This window comes from Suillus fuscotomentosus (genome assembly GCF_016647785.1).
Source record: "Suillus fuscotomentosus strain FC203 chromosome Unknown F5891scaffold_205, whole genome shotgun sequence".
NCBI classification, from domain to species: Eukaryota; Fungi; Basidiomycota; class Agaricomycetes; order Boletales; family Suillaceae; genus Suillus; species Suillus fuscotomentosus.
The window spans coordinates 35,223-53,714 of record NW_024539717.1 but is presented as its reverse complement, the minus strand read 5'-3'; the positions used below and the strand labels follow the sequence as shown (position 1 = coordinate 53,714).

Genomic DNA, 18,492 nt, shown 5'->3' with positions numbered 1-18,492 from the left:
TTGACCTGATACTGATAATTAGTACTCCAGCTTGAAAGCAATTACAAATTTTGGATGTTCGCATCCGCAACACGGCCAATGGCACTGTAATTCCTCCCAGTGGCCCTCAGCCGCATGGGAGTACCGGCAGCCTGCTTCCGACTCGTTTCGATAATCATTGAAGTGAGAGGATCCTTGTTAAAACGATAGTCAGTATTCGAAGATCCTCGGACTTCCGCTCGTATGTAATACTAAATGCTAGTGTCTATATGGCTTGTCTGATCTGAATCTGTAAATACTGCAGAAAACCAACAAGAGGATTGAAGCGATCATATGCACAACATAACATACCACTAAGCCACGCCCGTCGCCCGCGGTATGGCTCCAACTCCAACTCCAACTCCAAAATACCAATACCTCGAACCACCTTCACGGACACATGTGTCTGTTCCTTCCAGATGTTAGCTCCCACTCATCACCGCAGGATCAGGGTTGCTTTCGCACATGGGCTATGCTTCACCTTGGCCGCCCTTGGAATCAGCTAACTGTTCTTCTTTTTTTCCAGAGTTGACCATCGGTTTGGTCCGAAAGAATGTCCGTTTGCAAATTCGTCCATATTGCCACATCAGTCGGCCGACTTGACGGACATAGAATCACGATCAGGTGTGTGCATATAAATACCCAAGTTTTGTACTTACTGTGATTGTCAGTTCTCCCAGCCCAGGATGGCAGCCGAATCTGAACATCGAACGGTTCATACTACAGAAGGGGTTGTCCCTCAAGAGAACAAGGAGTGCTCAGAGACATTGGAAGTATGTCATATTTCCAATAATTGGGACCTTCCCTCAAGCCTGCACGAGTTTTCCGAAGGTGGTTTAGCAGGTTGGGCAACTGCTTTTGGATCGTAAGAAGACTCATACTCTTGGACAGGGACCTGGTTCTAACTTGATCTACCTAGTTTTCTCGTGCAGTTTTGTGCGTTTGGGTGAGTCTCATGCAGGTGTTGGCGGGAAATTGCTCTGTGACTGACTCAACTTAATAGGTATATTACTTCGTTTGGTGTTTATCAAGGTATTGCTGCAGACGAACGTGAGCATGGACCATTCAACATATTGCCCTCCAGACTTTTATACTCAACATTACCTAACAAATGAGACGTCGTCTGCTATATCGTGAGTTTATATTTGCTTTTTCATGGCAGATATCCTCAAGACTTGTAGATGGATCGGGAGCACGACTGCGTTTTTACTCATGACCGTGAGCCTCGTGTCAGGTTCACTGCATGACCGAGGATACTTGTGAGTGTAGATATGTTGGAAGTTCTCGACGATACTCAGCGAGCTTCATTAGTTACCATCTCATAATTGCCGGATCGTTCCTGCACAGTTTATCTCTGTTCATGTTGTCTATGTCGAAACCCAATCACTACTACCAAGTAACGTCACCTGGCTTTATAGTCTTGTTTTTTCTTGACTCAGAAAGATCTTTCTTTCTCAAGGCTTAGGCTTGGGTATTGCGTCGGGGCTTGTGTATATTCCTACCATGGCTGTCATCTCCCATCACTTCCGACGGAGACGCACACTGGTTATGACGTTCGTCGCTACGGGTTCACCGCTGGGTGCTATCATCCATCCGATCATGCTCAATAACCTCCTCAACGGTCCTCTTGGTTTTGCTAATGGCGTCCGTGTAAGCGCAGGGTTTACCAGCTTATTTCTCTTGACTGCATGTCTATCCATGCGAACTCGCCTTGATCCGCCGGCGACACCAGTGAACTATATTGCGGTAGCTAGAAAATGCATTTATGATGTACCGTTCATGCTCCTGATAGCAGGGTGAGACCTGCTGCGTACCTTCTCTCGAATTCCTTCAACTAGCCATCCTGTAGGACCTTTCTTCTCCAAACGGGCTTCTACTATCCGTTATTCTTCTTCCAGCTCGACTCCATCAAGCACGGTATCAGCGTTAAATTTTCGTTTTACTCTGTGGGTTCCACTACGCAGGTCATGCATCTACTTACAAAATCTCTAGTTAGTGATTTTAAATGGGTCCAATTGCTTGGGACGATTCACGTCAGGGTTGATTGCGTCATTCACGGGGGTTCTGAATTTAACCATAGTGGCGTCAACCTCGTGCGGTGTGCTCATTTTGGGCATGATTGGGCTGAGTAACTTGGCCAGCGTCGTTGTGCTTGGCATGCTTTATGGTTATTTTTCAGGGCTGAGTAAGTCAAATTTTTCAGCTATCATCGGTATGGAAGTTGCAGATGAGTTTATCGTTACATGTAGACGTTGCGATGGCGCCTCCACTCGTAGCTACTCTAACGCCCGACCTCTCTGAGCTTGGGTAAGTGATCATTACGTTTGAACGTACAAACCATCTCACATGGATCATAGCGCACGGATGGGCATCTGTCTCTTTGCTGCTGGTGAATATTATCATTACTATTACTTCCATGTTAGTCAAACTTGTCGCGATCACTATAGGATTCGGAGGTTTGATCGGTGAGTCCAATGGTATCGGTTCTTTCTTCGGATTCTGATTCTTTATCCAGGAGCACCTATATCTGGCGCCCTGCTAACATCTAATTATACCTGGTGGATACCCGGTCTGTTCTCCGGGGTGAGTCGACCGTTATTATCATTTGCTCTAGAGTTCACGTTGAGTAAATTAAATCAATTACATGACAGACTGTTTCACTGGCTGCCGCCATAATGTTTATCGTCATGCGATATGTGTTTCTCAAAAGGCAGCGCGTCCTAGGTAAGTCTTGATCCGGTTCATGGCTACCAGATCGAAGACTTAATTCTCTTGTAGTCGGCTAACGACACTGGGTGTAATAGGTCCTTTTCACTAGATACGTTACAGTATGCATTCTTCAAATATATTCTGTGTCGCTGGATTGCCATCGGGATGATAAACAACCAGGTCTTGCAACTTCTTTCAATCGGATTCCGATACGCGAGAAGAAGAGGAACCTGAAGTGATTTGCCGGATGTGGTTTTTTTGCTCTGATCGACAGTCTCTTCAATCTAGTATGAAGTTTCCCCTATGCAGAACTTCAACAATGAGGCAAAAACACGTGCGCCCAGAGTAAACTGCAGCGCAAATTAGATGGGGAATGAACATCCCGATTTCAATGTCAGGTCTATTGAAGATGACAGCTGGCCGTTCCTTTGCAGAGTCTCAAGGTCACCATTGATGGCGAACGCAGACTCTAAGTGCAAGCGCAAAAGCAAAAGTAAAGCAGGTTCTCGATTTAACTTTGTAGCTATACTTGTTGATATGGCAAAAGTTCAAAAAGTGTGTCGTATATCGTTTCGAAGCAAGCCTTGCGCGTCAAAGACAATTGATCAAATCATAAAAACAAAGAACGCTCACGACTCAAAGCACAAACGATCTAAATATATATATCTCACTCCAATTTCACAGCGACAGTCCAATCATCCACCGTGCGCACCGCAGGACCTTTAACGACCGATATTCCCGCCTCCGAGGTAAATTCCCACTCAAGCTCCCTCCTACCATCCAAAACAACACTCGAAAGGCTTCTTATCAAGTGCGGGATAAACACTGACGGCTAGCATTTTGTATTCGCGAATACTAGATAAGCAAGCCACTCTAGCATCGAAAAAAAAACCTAGTTCATATCATGCCAAATACCAAGATTATCAGTGCTCTCCGTCCAACTCCACCGTGATTGATCATCGATAGTCCTCGTCTTGAAGTGTGAGATCCAAAAGTCCCAAGAAGCAGGATGGAAAAAGTGAACCCATGAGCTGGAGCTGGTCGCCATTGCTGCTCTTGGGTTGAACGAGGACTCCAAGTTCGGATGCGCGCTTGGATACTGGGTAGTCGTTTGAGCGTTGTAAGTGGGGGTTCACGATGGTTACCACCTGGGAGGTATATATGAGCGCAAGACAACAAAGAATAAAATAAAGAACGAAATAAAACAAAACAGACCTTCCGCTCAACATCCTCCGTACACTCAATATCCAACCAAACGGCATCCACCAGAAAACCCTCCTCGTCGAACCTATTCTGTACACTACGCACGTCGTCTGGACTGACATAGTTCTAGTGGCACTCGAGCCACTTCTATAGACGCGGGCATATCAGGAACAGGTATGGAATGATAGTCTTCGGGAAAGAAAAACCATGTGGAGTCATCGCTGCTCACGGTGATGTCATCAGAACGCCAATATCAACGGCATCTGAAAACCGACGTTGAAGGTGTGCACTGTGCATGAACCTTGCATGAACCACTAGAGGAGAATTAGGACTTTACTTACGCCACCGTGCAGGACCGGAAGTCCGGAGGTAATCGGATCAATACGAGGGTAATTTCTGTTCGACAAAGCCCTCTTCCATCGCTCGACGCTAACGCAGTGAGAGTCGGGGGATCGTATGTAAGGGTGCCAGCCAACTCGGGTAATCTTTGTGCCCTCAGATGCCCCACAAACTTGTCTCAATAGTTTCCTATGTCTTATGCTGACTCTTGCTCTGGTTCTCTGGTGTCCCAACCGTCTCTGTGACCAGCCTAGTCCCGCTTTCTCAGTGCGTCACAGTAAGCGTTGACCACAGCTTTCGAGTACAATGCTTTATGGCAGCATGTCTATGGCGGGTGTAATGGTGAGCACAATGAGATGGATATGTTGTTCACTTACCTTTCACACCTGCGTTAGGTTGTACGTGTCTAGAAGCCGTACTCCATATGTACCACCACGCACAAACCGTGCATCAACTCGCTCCCGTGGCCTGGCGACAGTCACTCCAGCCCGAAAACAGGTTATTTTCCCATCCACAACCAACGGCACTGTATCTCCTCCACCTTGGCTCAAAACACGTTTCTCCTGGCCAAATGATGCGACTGCGGAGAAGATCTCTGAATCTGCGCTTTGCATGTCTTCGTCGTATCATGATGTATACATGCTTGCTGCCTCCATCAGAGCTGCACAGGAGCACGGCCTCCGAGTCCTATACGATAATTATTGAAGTGCAAGGATTTTCGAACAACGTCACTTTAAATATCTTTGGCACAAATTTTTCTCAGTGTTTCAAATGTGTCAATTGAGAGATTACACCATTGCACTGATTGTGTTGTGCCGAGATCATAGAATGCGTGCTCTATGCCCTATAATCGAGAGCATCGTCAGGGCAAAGACCTTGAGTAGATGATTTTTGGAATTGCTTGGAACAGTGACGCGAGCGGGCGTTCTCCAGCATACCACACCACCTGACGTGAGTTGATTTTTATGTTCTATGGAATTCAAAATCAAATGTGTTATCAGACCCACATGACATCTCCGCGAGTCTTGAATACGTCGGAATTCTGCCAGACTGGTATCTTCAAGCTTCAAGACTCACCTGTTCTTGAGCTCAGCTTTTCACGTACCATACTATGCTTCCGCAGAGATAGTCAACGTATGTAACACGTCACCCTCCTTCGCATAGGGAGTTCAAGCTGCCTACGAAAAACTGACAGCAACGCACATATTTGTATTTCGAAATTTGGGCTTACGCAACAGTTACCAAACGAGCTCAAAGTTTGCGTGAGTTCTGCCATAGACCAAGCACAACTTGAACAGTTTTTCCAGACCGGTTCCGGGTTCTGCCAACAACCTTAGTCTTGCTGTATCCTTGTTTCAAGAGTCGACTAGGCCCGAAGAAATGTCTATTTGCAGATTCTAATCATATAAACCCCGTCAAAGTCGATATCTTGACGTTACCACCGCGTCAGTTGTTCGACTTGACGGTCATATGGTCATGTGCATACAAATACCCAAGATACTGTACTTATTGTTATTGTCAGTTCTCCCAGCCCTAGATGGCAGCCGAATCTGAATCTCGAACAGTTCATACAAAAGAGACAAGCCTCCAAGAGGAAAAAGGGTGCCCAGTGACATCGGACGTATGTCAAGTCACCAAAGATTGGCCCTCAAACCCTCATGAGTTTGTCGAAGGGGGTCTGACAGGTTGGGCCACTGCTTTTGGAGCGTAAGAAGACTCATACTCTTTTGGACGCGAGGCTTGGTTCTAACTTGACCTACTTAGCTTTCTTGTGCAGTTTTGCGGGGTGGGGTGAGTTCGGTGCTGGCAGGGAATAGTTCTGTAACTAACTCGAGTTGACAGGTATGCTGCTTCATTTGGTGTCTATCAAGGTATTGTTGCAGACTAAAGCGAACATGGGACATTTAACGCATTGCCCTCCAGACTTTTATACTCAACACTACCTAACAAATGAGACATCGTCTGCTATATCGTGAGTTTCTACTTGCATTTTCATAGCGGAAACCTTCAAGACTTGTAGATGGATCGGGAGCACGAGCGCTTTTTTACTCCTGACCGTTGGCCTCGTATCAGGTTCGCTACATGACCGAGGATATTTGTGAGTATAGATTTGTTGGGGGTTCTCCATAACACTCAGCAAGCTTCGCTAGTTACCATCTCATGATTACCGGATCACTTCTGCAGAGTTTATCTCTGTTCTTGTTGTCTTTTTCAAAGCCTAATCAATACTACCAGGTAACTTCCTCAATTTCAAAATCTCATTTTTTGACGCAGTTCTAGATATTCTTCTCGCAAGGCTTAGGTTTGGGTATCGCATTTGGGCTCACATACATCCCTAGCATGGCTATTATTTCCCATCACTTCCGACGCAGGCGCACACTGGTTATGACATTTATAGCTATAGGCACATCGCTAGGTGCTATCATCCATCCGATCGTGCTAAATAACCTCCTCAACGGCCCTCTGGGTTTCGCCAATGGCGTCCGTGTAAGCGCAGGGTTGATCAGTTTGTTTCTCTTAACTGCATGTCTATGCATGCGAACTCGCCTTGATCCGCCGGCGACACCAGTGAATTATATCGTGGCGTCTAGAAAATGTATTCACGATCTACCATTTGTACTCATGATGACAGCGTGAGACCTGCTACGCACATTCTCTCTGATTCCTCCAAATAACCATCCCGCAGGGGCTTTATTTTCCAGATCAGCTTCTACTACCCATTATTCTTCTTTCAACTGGACACCATCAAGCACGGTATCAGCGTCAATTTTTCGTTTTACTCTGTGGGTTTTAGCACTACGCAAGTCATTCACCTTCTGACAGAATTTCTAGTTAGTGATCTTAAATGGGTCCAGTTGCTTAGGGCGATTTACATCGGGGTTCATTGCGGCATTCACGGGAGTCCCGGACTTGATGATAATGTCGTCATTCTCATGCGGTGTGCTCATTTTTGGCATGATTGGGTTGAGTAGCTTGGCCAGCGTCGTTGTGCTCGGCGTGGTGTATGGCTATGTTTCTGGGGTGTGTAAGTACTTTTCCCCCACACGATGCCCAAGTTTCAAATAAGTTCATCATTTCACGCAGGCAATGCGATGGGGCCTCCACTTATGGCTCTTTTGACGCCTGACCTCTCTGAGCTTGGGTGAGTGACCATTTGAAATGGGATGTACAAACTAATCCGGATTGTAGTGCACGCATGGGCATTTGTTTATTCGCTCTTGGTGGGTATCATAATTACTTCGATGGTGTTCTAACTTGTTATGCGATCGCCTGTGCAGGAGTCGCAAGTTTGATAGGTGGGTTCAGTGGTGTCGTTTCTTGCTTCATATGCTAACCCGTTATCCAGGAACACCCATATGCGGCGCTCTGCTAACAGCCAGTTATATCTGGTGGATACCGGCTGTGTTCTCTGGGGTGAGTCGCTGCTATTTTCTCCAGAATTCACGTCAGCTCTCGACTACATAACAGATCGTTTCACTTGCTGGTAGCATGGTGTTCACTATCATGCGATACAAGTTTCTAAGAAAGCAGCGCGTGGATGTATTACCATTAGATACTCAGGCTGTTGAAGTTGAGCCATGAGTGAAGCTGTTATTACATCTGTGTTGCCTGCGTTATTGTTGTTCCAATCGTTAAATGATTCGATGAGTATACGGATACTGGCAAGTCGTGGTCCTAAAAACCGTAAGGCTAGTTCGTCCAAGCTTTCGCCTCGAGATTAAACAGTGCCGCTCTGCTGACAATAGGCCGCCATATACCCTCCGTAACAGAACTCATCAACCCATACATTACAAGTTTTAAGTGGGGTCCACGATGGTCACCACCTAGAAGGCATATACGTGAGTGCGAGATTCATAACAAAAAGAAATAACGAAACAACACAAGACAGGCCTTCCGCTCAACAGCCTCCACATCTCTCGTCATCTTCACCAGGAAACCTTCCTTGTCAAACCTATTCTACACACTACATGCGTCGTTTTGGACCTCCTCCATCGCTAACGCAGTGTGTCGGGGATGGTATGTAAGGGCGCCGAGGGCATGTAGGAAATATTTTGGCCGGTCTGTGTTAAGTCTGCGCAGACTCCGCCCCAAAGTCTGAGGGACATGTCTGGGTGTGTTTTGTCGGGCGTAGCTATTTTGACGCGATCCTGCCGCGCCTGCCGCGGCCGTGACGCGGCACTGACGAGCCTTGACGCGCCATTATATTCGACTTCCAGATCAAGTTGGACGAATTCACGACCATTCCTTTGTGATTTTATTTGCCATAGGGCCATGTACAACTAGGTATACATAAGCCAATGACTATTTTCTTTTCCTCCCTCTCTGGACCCTTCGAGCCTGTGGAGCACATCGACGTTTAACGGGCGGACATTCTTCGGCCGGCAGAGAAGGAACTACAGCTTCGGATAGCTCGTCTGCAGACTCCAAAGATGTAGCATCAGAGTTATCACTGAATAAAGGGCCGCGCTGTCAATCACATAAGTTAGAGATCTATCGAACGAAGCAGGTAATGTCTTCCTCACTTCAAGTTCACTCTCACTATAATCTCTTGCAGAAACCTATTCATCAGGAATTCCGAGATACACATTTTATCGCCTGTGATGTTGGCCAGCATCCAAACCCCACTGCTGATTGCCTGCAGGTCCTGCTTCTTCGGAATCCTCGAACATCCTTGCTTCTAGTGCGGTCAGACACTCGAGGTCGACGTCAGCCACGAAGCTATTGGTAGGATAGCTTATCATGAGATCAGCCCAAGCCATCTGCGCGATAATAAGGGTTTCTTCTCTAGGCCAGAGGAGACAAAACGAAAGAATGCTCAGTAAAATAAATCTATCACTGCCTATAGACAATTACAGTGTACGACGTCTAATTCTGTCAGGATGAAAAGGAACACTATTAGAATATCAATCATTATGACAGATTGAAAATAAAATATACCTAAGTTATACGGACAGCGTGACAGTTGAGGTGGTGAGGTTTGACGCGGCATGTGGAGGTGGTGAGGCCTAGGGAGGTCTGACGCGGCATGAATGAAGTTTGACGCGGCAGTGACGAGGTTTGACGCGGCGTGACGCGCATGTGACGCGGCAACTGACGCGGCATGTGCTATGGTTGACGCGGCACTGTAGTAGGCCTTGAAAGCTTGACGCGGCATAGAGTGTGGATGTTGGTATTAGTACAGAGACTGCGAGGATATTTGGGAGAACTTGTCGTGGTGTGAGTGATGCTTGACCCAGCCTAAACGAGGCTTCTGACATGCCATGGTTGGGGCTTGACGTGGTGGTGCAGGGTATAGAGAGTGGATCGAGCTTGGCAGGGTGAGGTCGAGGCTTGACGCAGTGAGACAACACTTGACCCTGCGTCTGAAAACCAACATAGATGAACGAATTGAAGGTAATGCAACAATATAGGACTGACGCGCAATATGCATACTAGTAGTATGAACGCAGAGAACAAGCACTGTAAATTTGGTGAGAGGTAAATATAGCACTATAGAGCCTGTACGCAGGCAGACACTCATATGTTGATCATCAACAATGATTCAAAGTTACCTTGCGAAGCAAGGTCAGGTTCACATGGATCATTTTATGTGATTTCCAAATAATAGTAAATACAGTGACGCCATACAACGTGATACGATGATGCGAACTTATCACCTACCTCCGATTTCCCTTCCAATACTTGTCGTTTTCTGAATAACAAAGTAATAACTTAGACCGTGCAACTCCCTCGCGCCCAGAGCTCCGCCCACAGGGCGAAGCTAGCGCGCTTCCCTTCCAATATTCGTCGTTTTCGGACAACTCCCTTTTTTGTTAATATGTTGGTAATAATGTGATGAATAAATAAAAATTAATCCTATAATTTTACGCCGCGACCCTAAACATCGTATTTACTATCTATCTATCGAAACACCATGCAACCTAGCGTATTTGAACTGCTAAGTACCTCAGACAATCAATGTGCTTTCATTTTCAGTGAGATTCTGGATCCCAGAGAGCCAAAGATTGGGAGCAACGCTGTGGAAGCAAAGAGAGCATTCTTGCGTTATCCCCCTGCATTTGTTATCATTCACCTCGACTTCTGCGATTTACCGCCATTGCACGGACTTCTGCCTCAGCACATACCAGTGTTACCTTGCGAAATTAAATTTTCCATGGGCACAGGTCCTTCTACAAGAATCACGCGGCGTCAACTCCCTGTAACACCAGCTTACGCATTTACCGACTTTAAAGCACAAGGACAGACGATTGATCACGTTTTAGTGGACATTGGAAGAACAACATGTTTTCGCCTATCTCCCTTCAATGCATACGTCGCACTATCCAGAAGTCACGGCCGAGAATGCATACGTCTTCTCAGAGACTTCGACAATGATCTATTCCTTCAACATCCAAACGAAGACCTTCGGATAGAAGATAACAGGATTGAGCGACTCGCGGAGGAAACGAAAAAGTGTTTCTCGAGGACAGACAGTCTGACAGAAAACAAGGTACCATAGTGCAGTACACTGAAAGAAACAATGTAGTAGTAGCTATATAGTTGTTACAGTCACTACGAGAGCCCCCAGCTACTCGACCAGCCCTCTGCCACCCTGCACGGCAACGACACGATAACCGGGCCTTTAGGCCTTGATGACAGATGACGAATAGAAGAGAAGTCCGGAAGATGCCGGATTAGGTAAGCGATCTGGATCGCTTACATGATATGACGACATAGGTCTAGAAGACCTATATATGTTATCAAGATAGAAGGCAAGCCTCGTGTTGCCTCATGTACTGATAGAAGCCTGCCTCATGCATGGTATCTCTGACTCGATAGATAAGCACTTAGAACCCAGCTTCAAGCTGAGCTTAGATACGATAGAGTAGCCTTATATAAGGTCGACGATTAAAGTAGATGTTCCTTACTTTAATCCTACTGGGTTTTACCTTGAAACCTTTGTCTTGCTAAAGCTACCTGCTTGACATCAGATCCGTACCTTCAGAAGGACTTGAGACCCCTTCTGCCTGTAAACCGCTATCATCGTTCGCCTCCGCAAACGTACGCGACTCCTGCTCTTCTGTAGGAGCCGACCTCGGACTCTCAGCACGAGATATCACTGTTGTGATCGTCTGTCATATCCCATATATTCACGCTTCTCTTCCGGACTTCGGACCCTGAGATCCGGTCCGGTCCGATGTATAGATCCGCTTCCGATCCGATTTACGATAAGCTTTCTAATTCATTTCCTGTTTCATATAACGTTAAACACAGCCTATTCGGTATTTCCTCTTCCCGGTGTTTCGGTTATGCTTATTACCGGTATGATTACTGATCCGTTAACCTATGTCTCATTTCCGACTCGCGTTTGATAACCTTTGCACATGCTTCGTACATAGCCTCGGACCCTTGCTTACTGATACTTCCGTTATCCTCATAGTATATAAACTCGTGTATATGTCCTGTAGTACCTCAGTTCGAATATCATCTTAGTTTGTCCTCTTTCTGTCCTCCGGACTTGAGTTCTCCTTACTCTTGTCACTCTCCGAGACTTCGGATAGATTCCGATAGTCTATATCCTCGGCTCTACCTTCGGGTAGTCTTTACTCTGTTAGTTTCTAGTTCGGATACGTCCGGATTAGCCTTATACGCGTTTCCGATATCCGGAAGACTTCCGGATATACTACGAGACCCGTCCGGACCTTCGGACGCGTTATCGTTAGTACTTTGAAATAAGGGACAGTACTTGGGAAAGGGGCACAGCGTACGAGCTGAGGCCGAAGTCCTTCGGATCCGATCTTACGAGAGTACGACCTTAACAGTATATTCAAACTCACACCTTTCCAAGTACACTTACTCATATCATGGCTCCTACTAAAGTAAACCAAGCCGCTTTGCACGCTGTCGGACTTTCGTCCACCCGACGCGATCCGACATCCGTAGTTAACGCCTTCACCAGTTTCTCTCAGCGCCGTGTATCACGCGGTCCTGCTCAAAGTATTTCGCAACTCATGAATCGTCCGCATCCGGAAACCCCTACGCGCACTCCTGCCGGAGGTGATCCGGATGACGAAGGACCTCCGGACGATGAAGATACTCCTGGTGGAAACCCTCCGGATGACTTCGGAGGTGATCCGGATGATGAACCGGATGACAACGATGATGAATTTGACGGGTTAAACCCACAAGACCGTGTCATGCTTCGGCTTTCTCAAGCCATCGACAATCTCGCACGCAACAATCGTCGTCCGACCTCGTCCGAAGATTCTAAAGTCAAGATCCGTGAGCCCGATACTTTCGATGGCACTGAGCCTCGGAAGCTTCGTGCATTCTTCGTCCAATGCGAGCTCCACTTCCAAAGCAAACCCAAAGCCTTCCATTCCGGACGGGCAAAAGTCAACTTCGCCCAATCCTACCTTAAGGGTATGGCACTCGAGTGGTTCGAACCGGATCTCCTAGCCGACGAGGACGATGATCGTCCGGATTGGATGGATGATTACTCCGCGTTCATGCTTGAACTCCAAACCAATTTCGGACCGCACGATCCGTCCGGAGATGCGGAAATGCAATTGGAGCAACTTCATATGCGTGACGGACAACGCATTAATAAATATGTTGTTGAATTTCAGCGTCTTGCTTCACAAGTCCGTGGCTGGGGTGACGGTGCCCTAAGACGCCAATTCTATAACGGACTTCCGGCTCGTATCAAAGACGAAATCAGTCGCATGGGTAAACCTTCCACCCTTTCCGAATACAAGATCCTTGCCCAGACTATCGACGCTCGATACTGGGAACGGAAGGGAGAAGTCGCCCGCGAAACTAAACCCACCACCTCCATTCCTCCTAAGCAAACCACGTCCGATCGGACGAATTCCAACTCGTCCGGACCTTCGAGGTACAAATCCGACAAACCCGCTACTTCCGCATCATCCTCCGTTTCTAAACCTCCGGACCTTACCTCCAAGTTAGGAAAGGACGGGAAGCTCACGTCCGAAGAACGTAAGAGACGGATGGATAACAAACTCTGTCTATTCTGCGGTGGACCCGGCCATTCGGCTCGGGAATGCACCAAGTCTACTTCGCGCGCTGCCAAAGGCCGCGCTGCAGTAGTAACTCCGGAAGACAAACCGGAGGCTTCGGATGAAGCAAAAAAATAGTCCGCAACCCTCCCGACTCCGCACGGGATGAGGGTTGCGTTGACTCTACCCGTGCAACGGAGCTACGTCTCAATGCTGTTTCTCTTTCCGATCCGAACTCTCTTTGTCCATACGTTTCTATTCCTACTTTTCCTGATATTTCTGATTTTCCTTCACTAATTGATTGTGGTTCCTCTCACTGTTTTATAGACTCTGATTTCGTCCGAAAAAATAAAATTCCTACATATCCGATATCTCCGCTTTCTCTCCGTTTGTTTGATGGTACTTGTAATAATATGATTTCCGAAGCTATAGATTTGCCTATCTGTTTTCCGTCCGGTGTAGTTACCTCCGATACGTTTTACGTTACTCCGTTGGATTCTTCTTGTTTTATCGTTCTTGGATATAGCTGGCTCACCCTACACAATCCGTTGATTGACTGGGTTTCGGGCAGCATCGATTTCCGAACGACTTCTCATGGAATGCCTTCGACACCTCCGACGTCGCTTCCGTCTCCGGATCCGCATCCTCCGATGGAAGATTTACCTCCTCCGACTACATCCGGAACCTCCGCTGATAAAACCATCCCCAACATTTCCTTGATCAATGCGGTTGCCTTTTGCCGGGCCTGCAAATTGGAAGGATCGGAACAGTTCAGCATCTACCTTCGTCCAACCGGTGTAGACCTCCGGTCCGCTTCCCTTTCATCCGATCCTCCGGACCTGTCCGGAATTCCTCCGGAATATCACGAATTCTCGGATGTGTTCGATAAGGGCAAAGCTAGCCAACTTCCTCCTCATCGTCCCTATGATCTCAAAATCGAGTTAGAGGAAGGAACTAGTCCGCCCCTCGGAACCATTTATTCTCTATCTGCAGTTGAGCTTGCAGCCCTCCGGAAGTTTCTTGATGAAAATATTTCCTCCGGACTCCTCCGTTCCTCATCCTCTTCTCACGGAGCTCCTGTCCTGTTTGTCAAGAAAAAGGATGGCTCCCTTCGCCTCTGTGTAGATTTCCGTGGACTTAACCAGATTACCAAGAAAGACCGATATCCGTTACCTCTCATTACCGACCTCCTAGACTCTCCGAGCCGCGCTAAAGTCTATACCAAAATCGACCTCCGATCCGCTTATCATCTCGTCCGGATAGCGGACGGAGACGAATGGAAGACCGCGTTCCGAACGCGTTATGGCTCATATGAATGGTTGGTAATGCCGGAAGGTCTCACTAACGCTCCGGCTGCATTCCAACGCTTTGTCAATAGCGTGTTTGCTGATATGCTGGATGTATGCGTTATCGTATATCTGGACGACATCCTCATCTATTCCCAAGACCTTGCATCCCATAAGGAACATGTCCGAGAAGTCCTTCTCCGTCTCCGAAAACATCGACTCTATGCTAAACCCGAAAAATGCGCGTTCCATACCACATCCGTTGAATACCTTGGTTACATCCTATCTCCGGACGGCTTGACCATGTCGTCCGAGAAGATCCAGTCCATCGTTGACTGGCCGGAACCTCGGAAAGTTAAGGATATTCAATCCTTCCTCGGATTCGCAAATTTCTATCGTCGATTCATTTTCAATTACTCGGACATCGTAGTTCCGCTCACCCGTCTTACCCGCAAGGGGGTTACTTGGGATTTTTCCGATGATTGTCGGAAGTCTTTTGAAACACTCAAGAAAGCTTTCACGTCCGCTCCGGTGCTTACGCACTGGATTCCGAATGTTCCGATAGTCGTAGAAACCGACGCCTCTGACTACGCTATAGCCGGAATACTTTCCATAGTATGTCCGGACTCAGAGCTTTGTCCGGTGGCATTTTATTCTCGGACGCTTACCGCTCCGGAACTCAACTACGACACTCACGATAAGGAACTTCTAGCCATCCATGAAGCTTTTCGGACGTGGCGACATTACCTTGAAGGCTCTGCCGAGCCGATAGACGTTGTCACGGACCATAAGAACCTTGAGTATTTCTCTACCACAAAACTCCTCTCTCGCCGTCAGGCCCGCTGGTCGGAATTCCTCCATCAGTTTAACCTAGTCATCCGTTTCCGTCCCGGAAAACTCGGAGCTAAACCGGATTCCCTTACTAGACGCTGGGACGTCTATCCCAAAGAGGGGGATAAGGACTACGCTCGAGTTAACCCTCACAATTTCCGTCCGGTATTCACTTCGGAACAGTTAGCTTCGTCCCTCCGAGCCTCAACTCTAGTAACTCCGGTTCTTAGGGCAGCCGTTCTGATTGATATCGACCAGCTCCGGAAAGACATCCTGACCGCACTTCCTAATGACCCTATCGCATCCGAACATCTTCCGGAACCTTCGGATCCGAGATGGACGGTGGACGATAGTGGTTTCCTCCGCTGCGACAACCGTATATATGTTCCGGAATCTAATAATCTCCGTCTTCGCGTCCTCCAGAATACTCATGATCATCCGTTGTCCGGACACTTCGGACAGAACCGGACGCTAGATATCATCCGACGCGAGTACACTTGGCCAGGAATCCGTACCTATGTCAAAGACTACGTCAAGTCTTGTACTTCCTGCGGCCGAGCTAAGGTTCCGAGACACAAACCTTACGGATTGCTCAAGCAGTTACCCATACCGGAAAAGCCTTGGAATTCTATATCCATGGATTTCATCGAGCACCTTCCGGACTCATCCGGCTTTACAGCCATCCTCGTCGTAATCGACCGTCTATCCAAACAAGCTATATTCATCCCTACCCACGACACCATTACCTCTCCGGATCTCGCTCGTCTATTCGTCCTCCACGTGTTTTCCAAGCACGGAGTTCCATCCCATGTCACTTCGGACCGAGGAACAGAATTCGTATCGCATTTCTTCCGGTCCTTAGGAAAAGCATTAGATATGGTCCTCCACTTCACGTCCGGATATCATCCGGAAGGAGACGGACAAACCGAACGAGCGAACCAAACCCTTGAACAATACCTCCGGATATACTGCAACTATCAGCAGGATAACTGGTCGGAACTACTTCCCTTGGCAGAATTCGCTTATAACAACGCTCCGAGTGCTACTACCGGAGTATCACCCTTCTTCGCCAATAAGGGATATCATCCGAACCTATCCGTTCATCCGGAACGTGACCTCTCATCCGCCCGCGCACGAGACTATGCAGTAGACCTTGACGAACTCCATCAGTTCCTCCGAGAAGAAATGGCCCACGCACAAGAAAGATATCAAGGACCTGCGGACGCCAAACGGAAACCTGCTCCGGATATGAAAATCGGAGATCCGGTCTTCGTCAAAGCAAAATACTTCCGATCCACCCGTCCGTCCAAGAAACTCTCGGAAAAGAACTTAGGTCCGTTCGAAATCATAGCTCGTCCGGGTACGCATTCTTTCACCATCCGACTTCCGGATTCCATGCGCTCCGTACACCCAGTTTTCCATGTCTCGCAATTAGAACCAGCCACACTCAATACCATTCCTAATCGTATCCAATCGCCTCCGCCTCCGGTCGAAGTCGACGGAGAACCCGAATATGAGATATCCGAAGTTTTGGACTCAAAATTAGACCGTCGGAGAAGACAATGTCAACTCCTATACCTCGTCCGATGGTCCGGATATGAAGGAACGGACGAGGAGACTTCATGGTTACTTGCTACGGAGCTCGGTAACGCATCCGAACTAGTTTCGGACTTCCACGCTGCATATCCGAACAAACCCGGTCCTATTCAACTTTGAAGTACATAGTGTGCATACGAAATACAAGTACATTTAGAGAAGAAGCATAAACGGACCAGAAATTCCTACATCTCCATAGACCCATCCGCCTCTCCGGATCCGCCTGCATCACTTCCGGACGCCCTTTCCATCACCTCATCTTCCTCCTCCGGACCCGGAGACGTCCGAAATCCCTTCCGAATATGTCCGAACAACATGGCTTGAAATTCCCTCTGTTGCTGAAGGAACAGCTCAATTCCGGAGCTCATCCGGTCCGCTGCAGCCCTGCTGCCTTCCGCCGCCTGAATACTTCTCTCCAAAAGGGTGTTAGTCCTAGCCAGCTCCGCCACTATACTGTTGGCTGCGGCCACCCAAGCCTGATCATCGTATTCCGTCTCCATCTCCTCCGGATCTTCAGGAGTCGGACTCTTCTGACGTTTCTTACCTTTACCTTTCGGAGATGGAGATCCGGCAGCATGCTTCCTCTTCTTGCCCTTGGGCACCTTGACAGTTCCGGGTCGTCCGGGGCACGTAGCCTTGTCCTTCCGGCAGATATCGCAAGACTTGACCTATCCGGACGTCAAAACACTCGGATCCGAAAAAAAAAACACGGATTAACTCACCAGAGCATTGCTCTCCGCATCCGTCCAAAGGCAAGTCCGGCCTCTGTCGCTGCAACGCTTGCAGGATCCGTCCTTGTCAGCGGAAATGGCACGAGACTTTTCATCCGTCAGGCAAAGCCATCATAACCATCCGAAACTCACCATTTCCTCTACTATCTCCCTGCGCCGTTTGTTTTCTGCCTCCACCCGAATTTCGGACTCTCGAATCCTCTTAAGATCCTCCTGAATCTTCCGTTCCTCTTCACGCTTCCGCTCCGCCTCCTGACGCTTCCGAATCTCCTCCTCCTCCTTCCGAGCCGCAGCTTCAGCGTCCGCTAGTTGCTGTTGAAGCTCCAGCAGTTTCTGCTTAGCAGTCTTCTGAGATCCGGAGGTGTTGCCAGACATTTTCGATAGAGCGTTATAGAGAGTAAAAAGTGGGAAAGGAAGAATCATCCTGGGACGTCCGCCCTTGAGTATACCTGTCCGATTCCGAACTCAGACGCTTCTCCATCATCTCGCGATAATCTCGTCCGGTCCGGACCGATGGTTCTTGTGCCTCTAGGGATCGGCCCTAAGGGGGGGATACTGTCATATCCCATATATTCACGCTTCTCTTCCGGACTTCGGACCCTGAGATCCGGTCCGGTCCGATGTATAGATCCGCTTCCGATCCGATTTACGATAAGCTTTCTAATTCATTTCCTGTTTCATATAACGTTAAACACAGCCTATTCGGTATTTCCTCTTCCCGGTGTTTCGGTTATGCTTATTACCGGTATGATTACTGATCCGTTAACCTATGTCTCATTT

The 18,492-nt window shown here is 47.8% G+C and overlaps 4 protein-coding genes across 4 annotated transcripts; 3 read left to right on the top strand and 1 right to left on the bottom strand.

The window, feature by feature from the left end:
- Nucleotides 1-704: 704 nt before the first annotated feature.
- On the top strand, nt 705-2,966 carry F5891DRAFT_988217 (major facilitator superfamily domain-containing protein; the record flags this gene model as incomplete). The annotated part of the gene is made up of 13 exons (XM_041377988.1): nt 705-883; nt 938-964; nt 1,022-1,068; nt 1,181-1,277; nt 1,458-1,814; nt 1,868-1,964; nt 2,011-2,203; nt 2,268-2,325; nt 2,376-2,407; nt 2,442-2,483; nt 2,534-2,601; nt 2,670-2,742; nt 2,848-2,966. 13 exons carry the CDS (start codon nt 705-707, stop codon nt 2,964-2,966), a joined length of 1,389 nt encoding a protein of 462 aa, XP_041216889.1.
- A 717-nt stretch (nt 2,967-3,683) lies between these two features.
- F5891DRAFT_988216 (uncharacterized protein) lies at nt 3,684-4,883 on the bottom strand (the record flags this gene model as incomplete). Its single annotated transcript, XM_041377987.1, has 5 exons — nt 3,684-3,875; nt 3,943-4,020; nt 4,272-4,359; nt 4,647-4,655; nt 4,714-4,883. The coding sequence occupies 5 exons, from the start codon at nt 4,881-4,883 to the stop codon at nt 3,684-3,686; spliced, it is 537 nt and encodes a 178-aa protein (XP_041216888.1).
- Nucleotides 4,884-5,806: 923 nt separating this feature from the next.
- F5891DRAFT_966993 (major facilitator superfamily domain-containing protein) lies at nt 5,807-7,851 on the top strand (the record flags this gene model as incomplete). Its single annotated transcript, XM_041376252.1, has 12 exons — nt 5,807-5,976; nt 6,034-6,060; nt 6,112-6,140; nt 6,193-6,241; nt 6,290-6,367; nt 6,420-6,504; nt 6,550-6,902; nt 6,956-7,052; nt 7,102-7,294; nt 7,354-7,411; nt 7,566-7,683; nt 7,738-7,851. 12 exons carry the CDS (start codon nt 5,807-5,809, stop codon nt 7,849-7,851), a joined length of 1,371 nt encoding a protein of 456 aa, XP_041216887.1.
- A 2,280-nt stretch (nt 7,852-10,131) lies between these two features.
- Nucleotides 10,132-10,810, top strand: F5891DRAFT_1078074 (uncharacterized protein). The gene is made up of 2 exons (XM_041363411.1): nt 10,132-10,229; nt 10,264-10,810. Exon 2 carries the CDS (start codon nt 10,424-10,426, stop codon nt 10,766-10,768), a length of 345 nt encoding a protein of 114 aa, XP_041216886.1. The 5' UTR covers nt 10,132-10,229; nt 10,264-10,423; the 3' UTR covers nt 10,769-10,810.
- The last annotated feature ends 7,682 nt before the right edge of the window (nt 10,811-18,492 follow it).